Genomic DNA, 17,180 nt, shown 5'->3' with positions numbered 1-17,180 from the left:
GAAAACCCCTTCAGTGACTTAACTGGGACAGCGGCGATGTCCCTCGCCGCTGTCTCCGCCTCCGCGACGCTCCTCCTTGCGATTACGTCGGCCGGTGGGTGAGACTGATCTCGCCCACCGGCTGAGGAGACCTAATGCGCATGCGCGGAAATGCCGTGCATGCGCATTACGTCTCCCCATTGGAAAGCATTGAAAAATAATTTCAATGCTTTCCTATGAAGTTTTGAGCGACGCTGGAGGTCCTCACACAGCGTGAGGACGTCCAGCGACGCTCTAGGACAGGAAACCTGTGCTAGAAACTAGGAAGTGGCCTCTAGTGGCTGTCTAGTAGACAGCCACTAGAGGTGGATTTAACCCTGCAATGTAATTATTGCAGTTTATGAAAAACTGCAATAATTATACTTGCAGGGTTAAGGGTAGTGGGAGTTGGCACCCAGACCACTCCAATGAGCAGAAGTCGTCTGGGTGCCTGGAGTGTCCCTTTAAGAGTAGTGGGAGTTGGCACCCAGACCACTCCAATGGGCAGAAGTGGACTGGGTGCCTGGAGTGTCCCTTTAATGTAGTATTGCATTCAATTTTAATTACTAGATAAAGGAATGCTTAAATATAGGCATTAGATGGCAAATCCTTAATTGTGTCTCCTACCTTCCCATTTTTAATTTTATTGATTTGTAATTTATTATTACACACCAAAAAAGGCATGAAAAAAGAGCATGTTAAAAACATGAACATAATTAACAAAAATAAATTACCTATTGGATCGTCCAAAGCTAACAAAGTTTTGTTAACACTTATTTTCTGTGTTGTGTGGCTCCCTTCAACACAGGAGTTCATTTTTTGGAGCATACTGGACGCAATTTAAATGTAGCAGGCGATTGACAGTAACTGAATATATATGAATATTAGGAAAAATATATATATAGGAAATATATATGTCATTTCACATGCTTACATAATTTCTAATTTCTTGTTAACATATTTTAACATATCAAAGTACAAAACAACCTGGATTATAGGATTACACCTCCAATGCATTCCTGCATTGAGAGTGCGAGGTTATGACACAGAGTTCATAGCTCATGGTATGATTACAAACGCACGTTGCTCTGGTAACCAAAGGACTCAGAGATGTTATTGTTGCATCTAACCCTTCAGTACAGAACCTGCAAATAAATACATGGATGCCGAACTTTCACTAACTGTGCTAATGATGCAGTTTCATGTGTAGCTTATACTATAAGAAATATAAAAAATACAAAATGAAGTTAACATAATGAGGTGATATATTAATAATTGCGGTAAAAGAAATAAAATACTTAGAATGTATTTTGCCAGGTAGAATTACACTTTTGTAAGGTTTCAGGCTTGTTGTGGAATACAGCGATACAAACAATATCGTTCTTTGTTATAGGGTTATTCAGCCTCTAAAATGCGTCACTTCAAGCACCAAAACAAAAGCACTCCAGATGTTGCAAACTACATCTCCCGTGAAACAATCTTCATATGTATCAGCTCATTAGTCTTGGGACAAGCAATCAGACAAAAAAAAAAAATCAAGGTAGCAACGATAATTTATTCCAGTATAAAATATGTTACGGTAAAGCAAGACCGTCATACATGTGTCTAGACCACCACCAATTCTAGCATTTTGTATGGAAACCCATACTTAATCATATACTGGATGTGAGTAATGTTTCTTTATAATTACACACCTCCCATGATGCTTTGCCAGAATCATGACTGTAAGAGTGTTATTTGAGAGACAGACAGAGAATGCTAATGGAGAATGTAGAAACTCAAATGTCAGAAACTGTGGGCGAGTTTATGTGAACACGGTTGATACAAATAGGAATGAGGCTGACAATAAACCTGCGGAACAGAAAAACGGACAGAGTGTAGTAGAGAAACTGGGAGGTGATGAAAGTGATTGGGGAGTGTCAGAGACAAGTGCGGTTTGAGGTGATAAATACAAACAAAAGGTGTAGCGCTACAGACAATTTGAAATATGTTCAAACTCTTTCAAAAAGGGCATAAAGGTGGGGACTTCAATACTATCACCTTTATGCCCTTTTTGAATATAATTCTTATTTAATTGTTTTTGAAGTATAAGTGTTTTTACATATTCTAATTGGCCATTAGAATTTTAAAACTCAAAATACCTTAATAAAAATTTGGATTTTTTGTATTGGGCTATTGGTTCCTGCTAGATAGGTGTGTGGTCCTTAACTACACAACGCGCTGTTAAAGAGCCTATAAGAGTGGCTCCACACTTGTGAGTATATTACATATATTTTTCATACCAATACGTATTCCAGACTATATTACACCATATATATTTCTGCTTGAGCTCTAGCCACAGCGTGAGATACGTCTTTCGGATACAAGAAGGGGAAAGGTCGCCTTCACGGACCTGAGAGCGTATATCCCTGAGCTTGGCTGTAAGCTCAGTAATATGTGAGTGGTTCCTTATATAGAGTTATAATTGTTATAATTTTTACTTGCAGTTTTGCACTATGAGCATTTAATCTCTCTTTCAGAATAAGATTTTTATACCATTGACTCAGTGAATTTTGTTCGGGAGCGACAACTAAAGAGTTTGAACATATTTCAAATTGTATGTAGCGCTACACCTTTTGTTATTTTTATGAGTTTGTGATTAGTGTATGAGGAAAGATTACACATGGTGATACAGCAGCTATTATAAAGTCTATCACAGCATATTTTGTGGAAATCAAGCTTGTATAGAGCGCCAGTATATTCTTATTTTCAGAAATACAAACAAATCTGGGAAAAAGATCAACCGGAGAGGTTTGAAAGAACATTTTTAAGGACACACAAACTGATGAAATATTATTATTGTATAAGTGTCACCAGTTCAATTTAAATCAGTTTAATTAGTTGTTGCTTTACAAACTCTCTGTTGCATTTTTTATCCATTTGCAAGTTCTGATCTTTGCCTCCATCCAACTATATTTGGGTTGGTAGCCAAAGTGCCTGAAAGCCTTATCAGTTTCATAGGAAAATGTAGTGACAACAAAATTCAAAGTGTTTAAAGTCAGAAATGGTTTCAGTGTATAAAAAGGTCTTACTAAGAATGCAAAAATAGTAAAAATTGATATAATTAACCACATCTGCCAGTAAGGAACGTGTGAGCCCAGTTGAATTCTTGGGTCAATATCAGTGTATAATTCGTAAAGGAGTTTGTATCTCTGCCTCACCGGAGTGTCGTCGTAGGGATAGTACACTTGACCTCCCAGGAGTTCCGGCTTCATCTGCAGTTGCCGAGCAGCAAGTACATGCATCCAGGCCACATTACCTGTAATCAACATGGACAGACAGTAGTTACATCATCCATCCATTTATTTGTCTGCCCATCGTCCAGCCGTCGATATAAACAAATGTATTATTTAACCCCTTTCAGACCAAGGTTTTTTTTTTAATGCGTTGTGTTCATTAGTGACTCAAACCTATTTGATCCTTTTGTTCTGTGTTCTTTTCATCATAATGTAACACTTTATGCTTAAGTGCACCCATACATATTATATTATGGACTTCCGATACTCTATACCATAGGTCCTCAAACTCCGACCCCCCAGATGTTGCTGAACTACAACTCCCATGATTCTTTGAATTACATAGATAGCCAGAGAATCATGGGGGTTGTAGTTCAGCAACATCTGGGGGGCCGGAGTTTGAGGACCCATGCTCTATACATATGCTTAACACAAAAGATTTTTTAAATGATGAGGAGCTCCCCCAAAAAACATGTTTCAAGATATAAGGGGGATAAGGGGAGTGTAAGACAAAAAGAGGATAAGATACACTAAAAGTGGTAATACATTCAAAAAAAGAGGATAGGAAACACAAAAGGGGATAAGAAATTCAAGAGCGGAATTAAGGGACACACAGGTGAAGATGCACAGGTGCATGCTGTCCACTAGAAATAGCAACCAAAAATGACCTGTAGGCAACTGAGAGCAGCTACTCAATGTAAACCTGGATATTAACCTATTAAGAGGGCCAGCAACACTGGATTAGTACTTAGCTTTTTAACATTGTAAGGTATCTACATATAAAATATAACATATAACATAGAAATAAGTCATATGTAAAAGGTCCAAGAGGACCAAGTCATATGCTGATCACAGATAAACTACCACAACATCACCTTTTAAGCCTAAGTACTAGATAGCATTAAAGGACCACTTCAGGCCCCATAACAATGTCATCATTATGAAGTTGTTATGGCTTCCAGAGGTTTTGGGCCTGTCTTAACTTATGGGATTAAACTATTTTTGAACAATTTAACTCCAAAGTTCTCTTTGTGGTGGTCTTCTGCTCAGCCACTCTGCTTCCTCCCTGGATAGTCCCAGCACTAAATGTGAAAGTTTTTCCTTTTCTGAGAACGTTGTCCAGTGCTCTCAGACTACCACTTGTCACACATTGAGATAATTGCTTTAGAAAGGTATGCACAAATGTATGACCAGTTTGGGAAAAAACATGCACTCAACTCCTTCAAGGAACACTATAGTCACCCAGACCACGTCATCTCAATACAGTGATTTGATTTCTGTGTTCCTGTCTCCTTAACCCTGCAGTATAAAACATTGCATTTTTTGGGAAACTAATGTTTGCAGTGGAGGGTTAAGTCCCCCTCTAGTGACTTTCAGTATGACAGCCACTAGAGGCACCTCTGATGCACTGACTGAGTAAAACACTATCATGTGATGCACAGACCCCATTGGAAAGTATTAATCCAATGCTTTCCTATAGGAATGTTTAAATGTGAACAAAAGCACGTGTACATTAGGTCCCCAACGCTCCTCTATGAGTAGGTAAAGCAAAAGTAAGTAACACTGAGAGAGCCTCAGCACTGGAAAAAAGTGAGTAAGACTTGATTTTTCCCCCCTCTTTTTATGCTGAATGGAAGGGACCTATTTAGGTAGAGGGACACTGTAGCGTTAGGAATAGAAACAGGTATTCCTTACACTGTAGTGTTCCTTTAAGTACAAATGCATCTATACAAATAGCCTAAAAGCTAAAAATGCAGCCTAAAACGACAATAGACAGCAATTCCTATACAGTTAAAATATATTAATGAACCAGAAGAAAATGCATTTATAGTAAAATATGTCCAAATATGTCCAAATATGTCCAAAGCAAATGAAACTTGTCTAAAGTCCATAGAGTATAAACATCCAAATTGGCTGAAATCAATAATAAGTGACCTTGCTGAATTGATAGTCGCAGGGGAGGAGGCAGGCAGGCAAGCAGGCCTCTCCAGGACAAAGTGGTGAAGGGCACTTCGTCACAATGTTCTTAATTTAGGACATGTCCAAAATATGTGTAATAGTGTGCCTACCTGTCCGCACCCTCTCCAGCATGTATTAGTAGGGGATAAGGCTAACTTAAATAATTTGGAAGGAGTAAGGTACCATCAGGCCCGGACTGGCCATCGGGCACACCGGGCAAATGCCTGGTGGGCCGCGGTGGCCATGGGCCGAGGCCGGCAGGGGAGGTTTATTTTAAGTTTGTGTTGGTGTTCGGCCTGCTACCCAGAGGTTTATTTTTTGTGTTACCATTAACATGTACTACGGACTGATATATAGGAATCAGATAAAAATAAATAAATATGCACCCATTTTAATAATAAAAAATAAAATACATGAGCTTTGGATGTCAGTAGCTTGCTTTTCTTAAGGCTACTACGCCACCTAATGGAAAAACATAAAATTCCATATTTTTATCCACAATTTTCACATTTTCTAGCATGCAAACAAATAAATAAAATAAAATAAATCCTAACTACAAATGTTGTTTAATTACAAATCAAAAGGAGTATCTCTTTCGTCCTCAGAGAAAGCTCAGCTGTGCTTCAATGGACGTCTTTCCCTTGATAAACATATAGGTGTATAAAAGGTACCAGATTCCCTCAAGTCAGGTTCTGGATAAAGTGAAAGTATACTGTAATATACTGGGATGGATGACTGAGAATGATAGGCGTGTGATTGCTATCAGCAATCACACTCCTATCAGTAACAGCACTATACATGCTGGGATCTTAGTGATCCCAGCATGTACTGGCTGCCAGAGGGTGATAGGAGTGTGATTGGTGTCAACATGTGGTGCCAGATTTGTGTAGAAATTGTGTTGCTTTTTCAAACCTTTAAATGTAAAGAATATCTGCACTGTTTTTTGTCAACAGGCCTGATAGGCGACCGACAAGGTGATCAAGTGCTGATCAAGTGCTGGACTAACTTGCCTCAAGTGCTTGCAGCCTATCATATTGTTCAAGGTCGGTTAGCCTTGGCCAAATACTGCAGAGGTGAATATTCTGCATGATTTAAGTAGCTGCACATTGGGTAGAAATGGAGATACTGTTTTTAAAATTGATCGAAAAATTGTTTGACAGAGGATAGAAGGACAACACGCAAAAACTCAAAACCACTGCAATAGACTGCAGTGGTTATGGTGCAGTTAGAAGTATTTCTATTTAATGCACTTCAACTTACCTACATATGTGTAGTTTTGATCTAGATTTTCAGGCTCAATATAGGCTATCCGGTAATTTTTAGATTTTGCGGACACATAGCCGTCCAGTAGACTGCTTGTTTTTTCCCCGTATATGTTGCTTGGTCTAATAACACAAGTGGTTAATGTTTTCCCATGGTTTGTCTGTAAAGTAATCAGAGGGGGAAAAATGTGAATGCTGTTAACATTTGCTGACAGTTCACTTCTTAATAGTTTCTTAAATGTTTTGTGACTCAATGTAACTACTACAGGGCAGGGACAATGGAAGAGCATTAGAGCTATGCATCACTAAGACATTCATATGTCTACCTACATTTACCAAGTGTCTTAGCCAACAACAAAAAAAAACACTAAAAGACAATATTACAAGCAGCCCTGTGTTTTAAAAACATACACAGTTTACAGGACCTTTGTTTTTAGAGTTCAGATCCAGAATTGGTTATGTCTGGACAGACTATATTCTTGTCAAAATTCTAAATCATACTTACTAGCCCAAATTCTGCATTTTGCAGTCTGCGTGCCCTGGACAAATCTGAATGAAATCCGAGTCAAGGGGTTTTGGACTTTAGTGAATAAACATATTATTTAGTGGATAAACCCTTCTATTTCAGAAAATACATTTTTGGAAAAGCAATTAATAATGGTGGTTTGCTAAAGTATGAGCAAGTACAAAGCAGTTTCCAGATATAATCCATTGCCTCCTTACCAGTCTGCCATTAGCTGCTCGTATTAATTTTTCAGCCTGAGCCTTTGTCTTCCCATAGGGCATTCCTTGTTCACCAGTGTAAAATGTCTCTTCTGTGCCTCTAGACAGTAACAAAGACTTTAGTACGTAAGACAACAGAAGACTTATGTATTCGTTTTTTGTCTCTAGCAGACCTGTCCTACAATCTGTTTGGACTGTAAAGCTACTAGATCTTTAACTGCAGATGTTGACAAAAGGGATAGAAATGAGTATAACAAGACCTTAAAGTGGCTGTCTTTAACATGAAAGAAAGAAACTACAAGGTATAACTTGTGAAATAAAAATAATAATAAACAGGCCCAAGTCAAACTCGCCAAGTTCAGGCAGGAAGCAAGTGAGAATGGTCAGTGAAAAAGCCAAGTCATGAAAACAGATATCAGGAACATTAAAACAAAGTCAAATCAAAACAATAACAAACTGCAACTATAAAGACAATGAGCTGGTAATAATGCAGTAGAGAGTATGGTCTCAAAGGTCAAGATCTCTTACGTCAAATGACGTGCATCGAACCCGAAGCACCGGAAAGTCATGTACTGTCACCAATAAGTGACACGGGCATAGAACATTAAGTGTCAAAATTGCTAGGTGTCAGGGTACCTGAAGTCTCTACCTCGGAGGAGGTTAGACTTCCCGACGGCCGTTCTCTCAGCAGGGCTGATTCATCCAATCCTCACAGCTCTCATAGTCATTCCCACGCCGGCCGCGAGAGCCCCGCTTCCTTTTATACACGACGCTCAGGAGCCGACGTCATGACGGCAATCACATCCCGACCTGTCAATCTAGTTCGGAACAACCAATCAGGGCTCGGCAAGGGCGGAGTCATCAATTAAAGAACCAGGGTATAAAAGAGGGATGTGTGTAATGGTTCATTGCCCTGTCGTGGTTCTAGCTTGTCTGGTTCATCAGTGCTCTTATGTCTATTGTTCTATTTGGTTTTGACTCGGCTTGTACTATCGTTCCTGTTTACCTCTCGTGTCCTTTGACCTCGGCTTGTCTCTCGCTTACCTGTTCTCTCGTTCCCTCGACCTCGGCTTGTCTCTGACCATTCTTTGCTTTCTCCTTACGTTAGTCCGGCCATTCTAAGGTCCGGTATACGTACTCCTCTCCTGTTCGTACTCTGCGTGTTGGATCCCTGTCCCGATCCTGACATTACGACAGGGCCATGGATCCTGCAGGTACAAACGCTCAGCTTGGTCCGCCTGACTCGAGGTTTGAAGCCATGGACCATAGAATGGACCAAATGGCCCTAGCGCTGCAAGCATTACTGTCCCATCCGAGTAATCAAGCAGAGGAGATGCGTACTCCATCTATCTCTCTTGCTAACACAGGCCTAGAGGTAACCACAGTGGGAACTTCTTCCCGTGTTACTTCCCCTTTATGGTATGGCGGTGCTCCGGATACCTGTCGAGGTTTCCTAAACCAGATAGGGATTCATTTTGAATTACAACCCCGCGCCTACCCTACTGACAGGGCGAAGGTTGGATTCATAATCTCGCTACTCATTGACAAAGCTCTTAGATGGGCTAACCCTCTGTGGGAAAATGATAATCCAGTAGTCTATAACTATAATGCGTTTATTACTACCTTTAGGAGGACTTTTGATCCCCCAGGGAGAAAGGCCAGTGCAGCTAGATTACTATTACGTCTTAGACAGCATAGTTTAACCCTTGTAGATTATGCGCTAGAGTTCAGATCCTTGGCGGCAGAGGTCAAGTGGAATGAACAAGCCTATATGGACGTATTTCTGAACGGATTATCAGATGCGATCTTAGACGAGGTTGCCACAAGGGATCTTCCTGAAAATTTAGAGGAATTAATTTCATTTATTTCTCGTATAGATGAACGCATGAGACAGAGGCAGAACACTCGTGATACTGGTTATAGACCTTCCTTAAAACTAACTCCCGCATTTCAGAATTCTGAATCTACTATACTAGCTCTCCCGGAACCTATGCAAATTGGTAACACTCGCCTTTCAGAGAATGAAAGACAATATAGGAGAAGGGAGGGTCGGTGTATGTATTGTGGAGTAGGCGGTCACTTACGCCTAAATTGCCCTAACCGTCCGGGAAACGCTCGCACCTAAGTTTCTCCAGAGGACAGGCCTTGGGTGTTTCTATTTTGTCCTCTACATATGATTACAGGGATCATAGGTTACTACTACAGGTTTCTTTAACTTGGGAAAAGGGAGTACTTAAAGCTATGGCATTAATAGATTCCGGAGCAGCTGAAAGCTTTATTGATCAAACCTTTGTTAAAAACCACTCTATCCCATCTCAGCTAAAGGAGACTCCATTGGCCGTTGAGGCCATAGATGGTAGACCTTTATCAGATCCTGTGATTTCTCGTGAAACTATACCAGTTAAGTTAACCATTGGTATTTTACACGAGGAGGAGATTTCTCTCATGCTTATCTCATCCCCTTCAGTTCCTATAGTTTTGGGGTATCCCTGGCTTAAAAAGCATAATCCTACTATTGATTGGGAGCAAGGTGAAATAGTCTCTTGGGGTCAGGGTTGCCAGAAAGGTTGTGTACAGAAAGTCTCACCATTGTGCGTAGTGGACACACCTAGTAACTCTAACAAGCCCACAGATTTACAGATACCTTCCCAGTACCAGGATTTAAAGGCAGTCTTTGATAAGAGGAAGGCGGCACACTACGGCCTTGCATTGATTATCGGGGCTTGAATAAGATAACTATCAGAAATGCTTATCCGATTCCCCTAATTACTGAGCTATTTGATCGCCTTAAAGGCTCTAAGATTTTTACCAAGTTAGATCTGAGGGGAGCTTATAACTTGGTGAGAATTCAGCAGGGCGATGAATGGAAAACGGCTTTCAATACCCGGTATGGCCACTATGAGTACACGGTAATGCCCTTCGGGCTTTGCAATGCCCCTGCTGTATTCCAGGACTTGATTAATGAGGTTCTTAGGGAATTTCAACATGAATGTGTTATAGTTTATTTGGATGATATACTAATACACTCTAAAGAGCCTGAGATTCATCACAAACAAGTCAGAAGGGTATTGTACAAACTCCTACAGCATGGGTTGTATTGCAAGTTGGAGAAGTGTAGCTTCGACCAATCTCTGGTAAACTTTCTTGGTTACGTTATTTCTGGTGAGGGGTTTAAGATGGACCCTGTTAAACTCCAATCTATCTTGGATTGGCCATTGCCCAAGGGACTCAAGGCCATTCAGAGGTTTATCGGATTCTCGAATTACTACAGGCGCTTCATTAAGGGGTACTCGTCTATTATTGCTCCTATTACCAACATGACTAAACAGGGTGCTGATACTAAGACATGGTCCCCGGAGGCACTTGTTGCTTTCAGTACTCTCAAGGAACAGTTTGCCTCAGCACCGATATTAGTTCATCCAGACACATCTTTGCCTTTCTTACTCGAGGTAGACGCCTCAGAGACAGGTGTAGGCGCTATTCTGTCCCAAAGGTTAAGTTTGAATAAACCACTGCATCCTTGTGGGTTTTTTTCCAGGAAATTGTCTGGGCCTGAGAGCAGGTATGATATTGGTGACAGGGAACTGTTAGCGGTAATTTTGGCTTTAAAGGAGTGGAGACATTTGTTGGAAGGGACTTTACACCCGGTTACTATTTTGACGGATCACAAGAATTTGTCATATATAGGGGAAGCCAAGCGATTATCTGCCAGGCAGGCTCGTTGGTCTTTGTTCCTTACTCATTTCAACTATGTCCTCACTTATAGACCTGGTTCTAAGAATTCTAAGGCCGATGCATTGTCCCGCCAACATGAACCTTCTACTATGCCTGATATGGTTTTTTCTTCCATAGTTCCCAAGCGTAATATTATTGCCAGCACTAGCATCAAGATTCACTCTCCGTTGCTGGATGAGATCAAGAAGTTACAACATCTGGCACCCGGACCTATTCCGGGGGACCGTTACTTTGTTCCTCCTAAACTCCAACTGGAACTTATGCAGTGTTTTCATAACAGTAAATTTGCCGGACATCCTGGCATACGCAAGTCATGTTCTCTGATTTCTAAAGATTTCTGGTGGCCTTCATTACGTAAGGATCTTAAGGAATTCGTCGGGGCATGTGATGTCTGTATGAGGACTAAACAACCTCATACGCTTCCATGTGGGCTTTTGCACCCCCTAGAAATTCCTGTGAAACCATGGTCTTGTCTGGCTATGGACTTCATCGTTGATTTACCGGTTTCTAAAAAACATACGGTTATCCTCACAGTAATTGACAGGTTTACCAAAATGGCTCATTTTGTACCTCTGCTCAAATTGCCCTCTTCTCCCGAATTGGCTGAAATTTTCGCGAGGGAGATTTTTCGTTTACATGGGATTCCTTCTGAAATCGTTTCTGATAGAGGTTCCCAATTTGTTTCCCGGTTTTGGAGATCCTTCTGTTCCCAGCTTGGTATCAAATTAAATTTTTCCTCTGCCTATCATCCCCAGTCCAATGGGGCTGCCGAACGCACCAACCAAAAGGTTGAACAGTTCTTGCGCTGTTTTGTTTCTGAACACCAGGACGATTGGGTCGGTCTGATTCCTTGGGCGGAGTTTGCGCACAATAACAGTGTTTGCGATTCTACTCGTTCTAGCCCCTTTTTCATGAATTATGGCTTTCATCCTTCCGTTCTTCCGTCGGCCTCCCCCTCCCAGGGGATACCGTCGGTTGATATTCATGTTGCCAATCTGAGGAAGTTGTGGGATCAGACTCGACAAATCCTTATTCATAATTCCATGGTGTCCAAACGACACGCTGACAAACGCAGAAGGGTGGCTCCTGTATTCTCTCCGGGTGATAGGGTATGGTTGAGTACCAGAAACATCCGCTTGAAAGTTCCTTCCATGAAATTTGCTCCTCGTTACATAGGTCCTTACAGGGTTCTGTCTCGGATAAATCCTGTTGCATATCGTCTGGCTCTTCCGCCTGCTTTACGCATCTCGAACTCCTTTCATGTTTCTTTATTGAAGCCTTTGGTATGTAACAGATTTTCCTCCACTGTGCCTTCCCCTCGTTCTGTCCAGGTTGAGGGTCAGGAGGAGTATGAGATCAAATCCATCCTCGATTCTCGGATTTCTCGGGGGAAGGTGCAATATCTTGTTGACTGGAAAGGATATGGTCCTGAGGAGAGGTCTTGGGTGGTCCAGGAGGATGTGCATGCTCCTCGCCTTCTCAGGGCTTTTCATGCTCGCTTTCCGTCTCGCCCCGGTTCCTTCCGCCCGGTGGGCGTTTCTGAGTGGGGGGTACTGTCAGGGTACCTGAAGTCTCTACCTCGGAGGAGGTTAGACTTCCCGACGGCCGTTCTATCAGCAGGGCTGATTCATCCAATCCTCACAGCTCTCATAGTCATTCCCACGCCGGCCGCGAGAGCCCCGCTTCCTTTTATACACGACGCTCAGGAGCCGACGTCATGACGGCAATCACATCCCGACCTGTCAATCTAGTTCGGAACAACCAATCAGGGCTCGGCAAGGGCGGAGTCATCAATTAAAGAACCAGGGTATAAAAGAGGGATGTGTGTAATGGTTCATTGCCCTGTCGTGGTTCTAGCTTGTCTGGTTCCTCTGTGCTCTTATGTCTATTGTTCTATTTAGTTTTGACTCGGCTTGTACTATCGTTCGTGTTTACCTCTCGTGTCCTTTGACCTCGGCTTGTCTCTCGCTTACCTGTTCTCTCGTTCCCTCGACCTCGGCTTGTCTCTGACCATTCTTTGCTTTCTCCTTACGTTAGTCCGGCCATTCTAAGGTCCGGTATACGTACTCCTCTCCTGTTCATACTCTGCGTGTTGGATCCCTGTCCCGATCCTGACACTAGGGATGTGAGAATGTTGCAGTAGGAAGTGAGTGTACATTGCCCAGTGTTAACCAAGCCAACGACACAAGGACGACATGGGCGTAATGTGCACCTGACAAGGACTATCTAATGGAAGCTGATCTTCTATAAGTATTTAAGAGACAAAATGTACCCTCTTCAACAACATTTACCAAACCCATCAAGCATGTTGTGTGCACTGCCTTTACTCATTGTTATTCAGACTACACAAATAGGTTTAACAGAATACTCCAAGCACCAAAACTATTTCAGGGTCCAGTAGTTCCTCCGTTGCTCTCTGTTTGGTTACCTGTCCTCCTATAGACTGTAAGCTAGTTTACAGGGTCTAAAATAACATTGTATTTCTCTTTAACACATAGTATTGTGTTTCTTATTAATTTGTGTATTCCCACATTTAACATGTAAAGCGCTGCAGAAATGTTGGAGCTCTATACATATCGTTATTTCAAGACAAGGCAGCTATGTCAATAATTCAGCATTGTAATAATCTTTAAACAAAGATGAAAGCCCTACCTTACACGTTAGTTTTACCTGAACATGGGCTCATTGTGCTTATTAGGTCCTACTGCCGCTATAGAGCCAGTGAACACGATGTAGGTGACATCTGAGGCCAAACAAGCATTTATAACATGCTCCGTTCCTATAAGACATTGCATTTTTACTTTTTATTATAATACCTATGTACAGGGACATTGTTTATCTCTGATAGCTATCATCAAATGGCTCAAAATCCATAGGCTACCATTTTGAAACAATATTTTGCTTGCGCTTTGGGTTATGTACAGATTCTATTTATTTATAACCATAAAATGTTCTGCTTAGTCCTTGGTAGGATACAGCACAGTATATTCCCACTAAAAGTTTGTATATCCTGCTAGTTCTAAATAAAACACACTGCGCAATATAGGAAGTATAAAAATTAGACCTCTGTTAATGGATGTGTGTAGGGATACTGTGCAAATCACAGCCAGGGGAAGTGTGGCTAGGACTTCATAAACAAAAGTGTTTTAATTCCTAAATGGGCAAAATTTGAGCAGTGTCAGGATCTATACACCAAAACCACTTTATTAAGCTAAAGTTGTTTTGGTGCTTAGAGTGTCCCTTTAAGTATTAACTCATCATTGGATATTATAAAATGTTATACAGGGATATGGTCATAATAAATTAGTCAGCAAATAGGTCACCTATATCTTTAACTGGTTACAGTGTAGATGTAGGTTACCGCTACGAGTGTTAGATATGCTAATCTATCTAATCACTTGTATAGGAATAACAATTTAAGAAGAAAAGTAAAAATTAAATAATCCATACCGCCAACATTAATTGCTTCCATTTTGTGATAAGGCGATTGATCAAAATAATCTAGAAGAGCTGCAGTATGAATCACAACATGAACTCCTTCAATTGCTTTAAGTACTTGATTATAGTCTGTGACATCACCTTTAACCAGTGTAACAGTTGTGGTAGCTGCAAAAAAATAAATAAAAAATAAATATATATATTAGGGTGTATCTTTGAATCTGTACCCGTACTGCAACATTTGAAAAATAGGTGAATTGAATGAAACATGTCAGATTTGTATGGAAGGCACGAATTCTGATTCAGGGATGGATTTATATGTCAGGTACCCGTAGGCATAGTTCTAAGGAGCCTCCTGCTCCCCATCCCCCAAAAAGGCAATACATAGAGTATAAAGTTTAAAAGATATTGAGAGGGGTTAAAGTTGTAGTATAAAGGCTGTTTAGGATTATTGAATTTAGGGTTAAAGTGTGAATGTAATATTTAGGTACAGGGTTGTTTCATTTTTAAGAATAGTTAAACATCGGAGTACGGTAAATGTTTATTTTATCTCTGGGTTTGGGCATTAAGTGCTTAAATGGACACACCACGGCCAACATAATAAACAATTTTTTTAAAACTGTTTAGTAGATATTCCTTTAAATGAGAACATGCATGCATTGAAGTATGCATTTTTTCCACGGGTTTATATCGAATGCGAATGCAAAAGCTGCAGATCTCTTCTCTGCTGTTTTTAAGAGCCCTCCCCGTCTTTGCAAGGCAGGTGCGCTGTGCAATCACCTGCCTCTTGAGTTTAGCTCCACTGAGAACCAGACAGGTTTTCAGATAGAAAGCCAATGGGGTGTAACAATAAATTTAGAAAGTTCTACTTTTTGTAAAAAAATACAATTAAGAAAAAGACACACTCTTCACATATGAAGCATTTCAGCAAGCTAAAGTGCTTTAGGGGTCTGGAGTGTCCCTATAAATTTGGCACTAAGGGATGAGTTTCTTTAGTTTTTTGGAAGCGTTAAATAAAGGATTAAGGGTAAGTGGTGTTTAGGGCATGTGGAGTTTGAAGGGTTATTTGCAAAGTATTCACCCTTCTTCTATATCTTCTGTAGACCAGTCAGTCTCCTATGACTAATATTAGAGGGGCAGGAGTGGTTATACAGTGTGCACCACTGAGAGCTTGCTTTACAATGGATTTCCTGTGTGACAGTGTGAGAGGCTGTTAGTGGGCATATGGGAAGCAGGGCCGTTTGAAGGAATTTGGGGGCCCTAAGCAAAATAGACATGGAGGCCCCCCCCCCTCCACGCCCTCCCCACCTTACGCACGCAAAGCCTGTGTGCTTCTTATTCCCCTCCCCGTGTGCTTCTTACTCCCCCTCCCTTCTTATTCCAATACCCCATGTCCTTCTTAGTCCCCCCTCCCCTCCCTGTGTCCTTCTTATTCCCCCACCCCATGTCCTTCTTACTCCCCCCCTCCCTTCTTATGTTATTCCACTACCCTTGTCCTTCTTAGTCCCCCCTCCCCCTGTCCTTCTTACTCCCCCTCCTTCTTACTCCCCCTCCCTGTGTCCTTCTTATTCCCCCACCCAATGTCCTTCTTACTCCCCCCCTCCCTTCTTATGTTATTCCACTACCCCATGTCCTTCTTAGTCCCCCCTCCCCCTGTCCTTCTTACTCCCCCTCCTTCTTACTCCCCCCTCCCTTATTCCCCTCCCCGTGTGCTTCTTACTCCCCCTCCCTTCTTATTCCAATACCCCATGTCCTTCTTAGTCCCCCTCCCCTCCCTGTGTCCTTCTTATTCCCCCACCCCATGTCCTTCTTACTCCCCCCCTCCCTTCTTATGTTATTCCACTACCCTTGTCCTTCTTAGTCCCCCCTCCCCCTGTCCTTCTTACTCCCCCTCCTTCTTACTCCCCCTCCCTGTGTCCTTCTTATTCCCCCACCCAATGTCCTTCTTACTCCCCCCCTCCCTTCTTATGTTATTCCACTACCCCATGTCCTTCTTAGTCCCCCCTCCCCCTGTCCTTCTTACTCCCCCTCCTTCTTACTCCCCCCTCCCTTATTCCCCTCCCCGTGTGCTTCTTACTCCCCCTCCCTTCTTATTCCACTACCCCATGTCCTTCTTAGTCCCCCCTCCCCCTCCCTGTGTCCTTCTTATTCCCCCACCCCATGTCCTTCTTACTCCCCCCTCCCTTCTTATGTTATTCCACTACCCCATGTCCTTCTTAGTCCCCCCTCCCCCTGTCCTTCTTACTCCCCCCTCCCTGTGTCCTTCTTATTCCCCCACCCCATGTCCTTCTTACTTCCCCCCTCCCTTCTTATTCCACTACCCCATGTCCTTCTTAGTCCCCCCTCCCCGTGTCCTTCTTACTTCCCCCTCCCACTCCCTGTGTCCTACTTACTCTCCCCCTCCCTGTTTTTTTTTTTTTTTACTCCGACCCTACCCTACCTTAGGTAATTCAGTCCTCCTCCCTTCCCTGGACCCTGTAGCGTGGCCGAGCTCCTCGCTCTCTACCTCCAGTCCTGGCTGTCACTCAGTGCGGCCGGGGACCGCGTGGTACAGGTCAGGAGATTCAGACAGTTTCCTGTTCCCGGCCGCGGCCGGACTAAAAGGAAGTGAGCACTCAGTGTACACTTCATGTCAGTCCGGCCGGGAACAGGAAACTGAATCCCCTGTTCCTGTACCGCGCGGTACCCGGCCGGACTGAGTGACAGGCAGGAGGTAGATGAGGAGAGGTAACCAGGAGTGCTGCAGCCGCCTGAGGCTCTCTATAGAGCG

At 42.3% G+C, this 17,180-nt stretch overlaps 2 protein-coding genes across 4 annotated transcripts in view; both read right to left on the bottom strand.

Annotated features, from left to right (window-relative positions):
• LOC134603714 (3 beta-hydroxysteroid dehydrogenase type 7-like) overlaps positions 1-17,180 on the bottom strand; it is a 44,731-nt gene that overhangs the window by 25,376 nt on the left and 2,175 nt on the right. The gene's annotated exons all lie outside the window — the stretch shown is intronic.
• Positions 2,858-17,180, bottom strand: part of LOC134587616 (3 beta-hydroxysteroid dehydrogenase type 7-like) — a 15,180-nt gene continuing 857 nt past the window's right edge. For 2 of the 3 annotated variants that reach the window (XM_063444126.1, XM_063444145.1), the window contains exons 2-6: positions 14,423-14,578; positions 13,643-13,751; positions 7,238-7,337; positions 6,513-6,675; positions 2,858-3,316 (exon numbers count right to left, since the gene is read on the bottom strand). In XM_063444126.1, coding sequence (XP_063300196.1) covers positions 2,907-3,316; positions 6,513-6,675; positions 7,238-7,337; positions 13,643-13,751; positions 14,423-14,578 — 938 coding nt within the window. In that variant the 3' untranslated portion in view covers positions 2,858-2,906. The remainder of the gene's footprint in view (positions 3,317-6,512; positions 6,676-7,237; positions 7,338-13,642; positions 13,752-14,422; positions 14,579-17,180) is intronic. The other variant, XM_063444135.1, reaches the window with a different exon arrangement.

This window comes from Pelobates fuscus, chromosome 1 (assembly GCF_036172605.1).
Source record: "Pelobates fuscus isolate aPelFus1 chromosome 1, aPelFus1.pri, whole genome shotgun sequence".
NCBI classification, from domain to species: Eukaryota; Metazoa; Chordata; class Amphibia; order Anura; family Pelobatidae; genus Pelobates; species Pelobates fuscus.
This window is presented reverse-complemented; position numbering and strand designations above follow the sequence as displayed.